The sequence below is a fragment of the Staurois parvus genome, unplaced genomic scaffold, assembly GCF_062004578.1.
Source record: "Staurois parvus isolate SC_StPar_1 unplaced genomic scaffold, SC_StPar_1.0 ptg000720l, whole genome shotgun sequence".
Taxonomy (NCBI): domain Eukaryota; kingdom Metazoa; phylum Chordata; class Amphibia; order Anura; family Ranidae; genus Staurois; species Staurois parvus.
Window position 1 is genome coordinate 535678 of NW_028318516.1, and position 6882 is coordinate 542559.

Consider the following 6882-nt stretch of genomic DNA (forward strand, 5'->3'; position numbering starts at 1 on the left):
GGGATTACAGGCTGATATCACCCAGTCCCCGCCCTACTCTGGACCAATCAGTGAGCAGTATGGGTGGAGGAATGGATTTAGTGTTCATGACCCACCTGTGCTGATCTCTGTAGGAGTGTCCTCCTCTATAAATGTCCCCGTTATTCCATCCTCCTCCATAGACTGCTGATCATCCCTCACATACGCCTCTTCTTCTTCTGCTTTCACCTCAAATTCTATATCGATTGGATCTCCACTCTAAATCAAGGAAATGAGAGAAAATATCATCTGTAAAATGTAAGGTCACATACACTTCCACATATCATCTCCACAAGTCCATGTTCTAGATGCTCCATCCCACCAACCTTGCAACAATGAGGGATGGTGTGACCTTCCTGTGTGGAATCCCGGGAATACAGAGGACGGGGACATCTCTCTGGTGGGTTCCCATGACTGGATCCATCTGTAGGAAACACACACACTGACTGAATCCATTGTTTCTATGTGTTTATCAGATGATGGGGGATCTAGGTGGATCCTCCGTACTGCTCTCTCCTTTACAATAAAGTCTCCTCTTACCCGGTGATGTGAGGGGCGGCTGATTGTCCATCATGACGTCCTTGTAGAGATCCTTGTGTCCTTCTAAATACTCCCACTCCTCCATGGAGAAATAGACAGTGACACCCTGACACCTTATAGGAACCTGACACACACAATGATACAGTCACCATCCAGACACATCCCTTGTCTGTTACTGGAGAATGTCCCAGAATTCCCGGCACCGCTCACCTCTCCTGTCAGCAGCTCCATCATCTTCTTGGTGACTTCTAGAATCTTCTGTGTCTTCTGTCTTGTAGGGATCAGGGATGGAGGTGGGGGGATGGTGATGGGATTCTGGATTCTCGAGGATCTTGTGGTCATACGATGAGATCTCCTTCTGGTGTCATTGTCGGTAGATTTCTTCATGACTCCTGTACAGTTCTGTGTGATACAAAGATAAATCTCACTCTCCCATAATCCCTCACTTCTATGGTCAGCTCTAGATTTATTCTCCAGGGATTGGCCACAATGTGCCGACTCAGCAAAGGACAGACATCTCCATCCAATGATATGATGACAATGGGGTCAGATTTATAGCTCCTTCTAGAAGTCATATAATAGAGTCACTAATGGTTTACTAGTAAGGCTCACTGACCCACCAGGAAATGTCACCCATGGATTTAGTGGTCAGTGGGCGTGGCATGCTGGTAATCATGGGTCTCACTGATTGGACTAAAGCTGAGATTGTTCTCTTCTATAACCAATGCCGCCATCTTGTGCTATAACCAAATCTCATAGAGTCCGGACACTTTATGTATTCATAGTACTTGTGTGGATGTTGTTATTGATTACAGAACATCAGAAGACTTCAAGTGACTCTGAATACCTCCCAGTGTACAGCTGAGTCAGATTTAACCCCTTCATTACACTCACCTCTCCAGTCAGCAGGCTGAGGATCTCCAGGGTGAGCTTCAATATCGTCTCATTCCGGGGAAATTCCTTCCTTACAATCTTCACAAAACCCAAAGTCTGCTGATTGTCCATCATGACGTCCTTGTAGAGATCCTTGTGTCCTTCTAAATACTCCCACTCCTCCATGGAGAAATAGACAGTGACACCCTGACACCTTATAGGAACCTGACACACACAATGATACAGTCACCATCCAGACACATCCCTTGTCTGTTACTGGAGAATGTCCCAGAATTCCCGGCACCGCTCACCTCTCCTGTCAGCTGATGGACCATCATGGTGGTCAGTTCCAGAATCTTCTGCTCTTTCTCCCTCTCAGGTATCAGAGAATGAGATGGAGGCACCATGGTGAGGCTCTGGGTTCTGCTCCATCCTCCTGAGATTGGCTCCCCACTAGACTTCTTCTTTACAACATAATCCTACAGATCAGGAGACAAATAAAACAATATCAACCACCTGACATCATCTAAATGTGTGCAAAAATAAAATGGTCTATTGACCAGAATAGACAAGAGTGATGTCATGTGACCTCCCAGAATCCTCCTCACCTCTCCGGTCAGGTCTGTGTTTATTAATAGAGATAAGAGTGATGTCATGTGACCTCCCAGAATCCTCCTCACCTCTCCGGTCAGGTCTGTGTTTTATTAATAGATATGAGAGTGATGTCATGTGACCTCCCAGAATCCACCTCACCTCTCCGGTCAGGTCTGTGTTTTATTAATAGAGATAAGAGTGATGTCATGTGACCTCCCAGAATCCTCCTCACCTCTCCGGTCAGGTCTGTGTTTTATTAATAGAGATGAGTCATGTCATGTGACCTCCCAGAATCCTCCTCACCTCTCCGGTCAGGTCTGTGTTTTATTAATAGAGATAAGAGTGATGTCATGTGACCTCCCAGAATCCTCCTCACCTCTCCGGTCAGGTCTGTGTGTTATTAATAGAGATGAGAGTGATGTCATGTGACCTCCCAGAATCCTCCTCACCTCTCCGGTCAGGTATGTGTTTTATTAATAGAGATAAGAGTGATGTCATGTGACCTCCCAGAATCCTCCTCACCTCTCCGGTCAGCAGGTAGATGATCTCCAGGGTGAGGTTTAGTATCTTCTCAGTCATGTGACTCCGGTCCTCCTCCATCCTCATTGGTGCCATCATGTGATCTATACAGGTCTCCTTGTAGACGGATAACTTTGGGAAATGAAAGTAAGAATGATTTGGATGGTATTGGTCACACAATAATAGGATGTGGATGTGAGGGGGGAATAGGAGGGTTGCTGGACATTGAAGAACTACTCCCCCCATGGGAAGACATTTTGTTTGGACTGTTTAGTGTTTACTACAATTTTGAGGTCCGGGGCCCCTTTTCTCTGTTGGGTTTGTTTGGTCTCTGAACTGGTTTTGATGAGTATTAGATCTGCAGACAAGGAATGATAAATCTGATCCTTCCTATGACTAGTTTGCTCTGAGGCAGTGCTGTGAGGTCAATGTCGGCTCATCATGCAGGGATGGTCACTTTACATCACCCGACGCCCGGGACATGTAGTTCTGGGGGCCGGGCAAGTATTGTGTTTATTCTTTATCCCTGCTGAGGGCAAGCCGCAGGGCTCTCCTTTCAGGTGCCAGCCTCTGCCACCCCGTGTGTGTGAACCTCTCCTGTACCTACTATGCTTCCCCGGCTCTGCTTGCCCATCTGTGGGCCCGGGTCAGCGGGTGTCGGAGGGTAGAGGGGGCGGAGGAGAGCGGACATGTTCACTCCCTTCTTGTCCTGACCCAGAAGTGATGTTATGACAGATTTCCCAACCATCGAGGCCAGCAAAGAATGTAATGCGGTGCGATGTGCTCTACATTACATCCAATGGAGTACAGGGGAACATTGGGGGTCTTTTAGACCCTGGATGTCTCAATAAAGAGAACCTGTCATCAAAAGTCATCACATAGAGGACTTTGTCCCCTTAAGTAAAAATGTTTTTTTTAATTGTAAAGAATTAAAGTTACACCCAAGTACATAACTTCTTCCCTTAAAACATGTTGAGGCCCCCCACCCCCACATATATGCGCACCCAAACGCAAGAGCACACGCTGGAGCGCCTACACGTGATAACATTGATTGTGATACACGTTACATATCGCCGGTCACACCAGAATGAGAGGATAATTCTAGGAGCAGACCTCCTCCGTACTCTATACTGATGACCTAGAAGGGGCTATAAATGTGTCCCCTATAGATAATACCGGGGACTAAAGGTTGTCACCATTTCAGCACACACAACTTAAGGTTTGACATGTTGGATATCTATTTACTCGCTGCAACCTCGGCTTTTATATTTTTACACATAAATGGGTCATTTATTGCTTTTTGTGCCCTGAAATCAGCTTAAGTGTATTTTTTACTGAAATTTGGCATTTCCTAGACTTTGTGATAATATTTTGTGACATAAAAAATTAGAACTGCCACTATTTTATTCTCTAAAGTCTCTACTTTCAGAAAATCGATAGTTTGGGGGTTTTGTGTCATCTTCAGGATAAAATGATTTTTTTAATGTGTGCAAAATATGGCTCTGGGAGTGAAAGGGAGAAAGGATAAGCTGGACACTCCCCTTTCCTGAGTAGCAGCCAATCGGTTCTCATTACACTGCAAAGTCTCTCCCCTCCCTGCTAGTCCCCGGGTGCGGTGCTGGAGACAGGCGGGGGAGGGGAGGAGGAGATAAACAGAACAATGTTACACATATTACACATTTAAGTTGCTATAAAGCGCCTTTCATTTTTTTAAAGCCGAAAACATTCCTAAAAGAGCCTCAGATTTATATACATTTGTTGTAAATAGGAAATAACATCTTATTACCTCCTCTGCTGCCACTTTCACCAACGTCTCCTCTATACTTCTTCCTACCTCAACTCTCATCTGGAACTTTCTGTCTGTCCCTGACATCACTTCCTGTCTGTGCCTGACATCACTTCCTGTCTGCATTCCAGAGAGACTTCCTGTCTGGGTAGAAGTGAGATCCCCACCTTGTGGAGCTCAGAGGAACTGCAGCCCCGAGATCCATCCCATAATCCCCATTCCCGTATATTATGTACCTTACAGGGATACTACAGGAGATTAAACATTACTGAATAAAGGAAGAAGAAATAAATGTAACTCTTATGTAACCAACTGTTCAACAAACATCTCTTATTACATATATTATTTTTACAGTATTTATAAAGCACCAATAGTTCGCTCAGCGCTGTACATTACAAAGGGGGACAGAACATGTGACAGTACAATACCAATACAATGCAAAACATGAGGGGTTTGAGGGCCCTGCTCTTTCGCGCTTACAATCTAGGAGGGAGGGGATGGAGGTACAGGAGGAGATCGCTGTGGGGGATGGAGTGGTAGGAAGAGCGGAGGAGATCGGCAAGTTAGCAGGGGGTGGGGTAGGCTTCCCTGAAGAGGTGGGTTTTCAGGGTGCGCCTAAAGGAGAGGAGAGTAGGTGATAGTCTGATGGGTTGGGGTAGGGAGTTCCAGAGGATGGGTGACACCCTGGAGAAGTCCTGGAGGCGGGCATGGGAGGAGGAGACCAGGGAACTAGAGAGAAGGAGGTCTTGTGAGGATTGGAGTGTGCGTGTTGGGTGGTACTTGGATATTAGGTCGGTGATGTAGTTCGGGGCAGTATGGTGGACAGCTTTGTACGTCAGTGTTAGGATTTTGAATTTGATACGTTGCGCAATCGGAAGCCAGTGGAGGGATTGGCAGAGGAGGGTGGCGGAAACGGAGCAGTTGGAAAGGTGAATGAGTCTGGCAAACGTGTTCAGGATCGACTGAAGCGGGGATAGCCAGCGGTGAGGCAGACCAGTGAGGAGGGAGTTGCAGTAATTGAGTCGTGATATGATGAGGGAGTGGATGAGCTGTTTAGTGGTTTCTGGGGTTAGGAACGTGCAAATTTTGGCGAGGTGGAGTCTGCATGAGTTACTTAATGATTGGACTTGGGGCTGGAAGAATAGGTTGGAGTCCAGAATGACACCAACTACTCTGGCCTGCGGGGCGGGTTTGATGGTGGCATTGTTGGATGTGATTGAGAAGTCAATGGGAGGTGGTGTCCAGGCTGGGGGGAAGACAAGAAACTCGGTTTTGGAGAGGTTCAGTTTAAGGAAGTGGAGCGACATCCAGTCTGATATGTCGCTCAGTAGGTGTGTGATTCGGGCAGAGACCGAGGGGGTGAGGTGGGGGGTTGAGAGATAGATTTGTGTGTCGTCAGCATAGAGGTGGTAGTTGAAGCCGTGAGAGTGTATGAGTTGGCCAAGGGAGGAGGTGTAGATGGAGAAGAGAAGGGGCCCGAGGACAGAGCCTTGAGGGACTCCAACAGAGAGGGGGAGTGAGGGGGAGGTGGTAGCATTATAGGTAACACTGAAAGAGCGTTGTGACAGGTAGGATGAGAGCCAGGAGAGAGCGGAATCTATGAGGCCGAGGGAGTGTAGTTTTTTGAGGAAGAAGGGGAGTGGTGGACGGTGTCGAAGGCCGCAGAGAGGTCAAGGAGTAGGAGCACTGAATAGTGGCCATTAGCTTTGGCGATTAGCAGGTCGTTGGAGAGTTTGAGTAAGGCAGTTTCGGTGAAGTGTAGGGGACGGAAGCCAGACTGTAGGGGATCGAGGAGGTTGTTGTCATTGAGGTGAGAGCATAGGTGGGTGTAGACTAAGCGCTGAAGGAGTTTGGATGTGAATGGGAGCAGGGAGATGGGTCTGAGGTTGTTCGGGTCATTGGGGTCCAGGGAGGGCTTTTTAAGTATGGGGGTGATGTGTGCATGCTTCAGAGGGGAGGGGAAAGTGCCGGAGGAGAGGGAGAGATTAAAGATGTGGGTGAAGGAGCGTAGGATAGAGGGGGAGGGAGGTCGTAGGAGTTGTGAGGGGATAGGGTTGAGGGGGCAGGTGGTGAGGTGGGCATCAGAGAGGACCTTGGAGACTTGCTCGATGGTAGTAAGGTCGAAGGTGTGGAGTGTTGAGAGGGCTTCAATATGAGGAATGTTGGGTGGGGTGGAAGTGGAGGTCAGAGCAGTGGTGGGGCTGTGGAAGAGGGGTGATGAGGGGGTAGCTGTGTGAGAGGGGACGGGGTTGGAGGGAGTTTGAGCAGTGATGAAGTCCCTGTGGGTTGTGTCGAGGGAGAGGGGTGATGAGGGGGTAGCTGTGTGAGAGGGGATGGGGTTGGAGGGAGTTTGAGCAGTGATGAAGTCCCTGTGGGTTGTGTCGAGGGAGAGGGGTGATGAGGGGGTAGCTCATATAGAAAAGTTTTACAAACACAAAATACAAATGTATAGCTAATGAGACAGATCCCACCAAACCTGATCCTTCCAGGGAAGAAAATGCAAAAATACATCCTAAAGTATAAAAATATATATCAATCCACTCATAATGAAC

The 6882-nt window shown here is 47.6% G+C and overlaps 1 protein-coding gene across 1 annotated transcript; it reads right to left on the reverse strand.

Annotated features, from left to right (window-relative positions):
• Positions 1 to 428: 428 nt before the first annotated feature.
• Positions 429 to 1712, reverse strand: LOC149445463 (gastrula zinc finger protein XlCGF66.1-like). Its single transcript, XM_089653795.1, has 3 exons — positions 1453 to 1712; positions 769 to 960; positions 429 to 682 (listed from the first exon to the last, which is right to left on the reverse strand). Exons 1-3 carry the CDS (start codon positions 1615 to 1617, stop codon positions 491 to 493), a joined length of 549 nt encoding a protein of 182 aa, XP_089509921.1. The 5' UTR covers positions 1618 to 1712; the 3' UTR covers positions 429 to 490.
• Positions 1713 to 6882: the final 5170 nt, after the last annotated feature.

What these genes read in the sequence shown, in the direction of transcription:
- LOC149445463 (XM_089653795.1), bottom strand. Translation starts at nt 1,617, where the DNA reads ATGGAGGAGTGGGAGTATTTAGAAGGACACAAGGATCTCTACAAGGAC. An exon ending in TCAGCCTGCTGACTGGAGAG is followed by an intron (nt 961 to 1,452) that starts GTGAGTGTAATG and finishes TGTATCACACAG; the next exon opens with AACTGTACAGGAGTCATGAA. An exon ending in TGGAGCTGCTGACAGGAGAG is followed by an intron (nt 683 to 768) that starts GTGAGCGGTGCC and finishes TGTGTGTGTCAG; the next exon opens with GTTCCTATAAGGTGTCAGGG.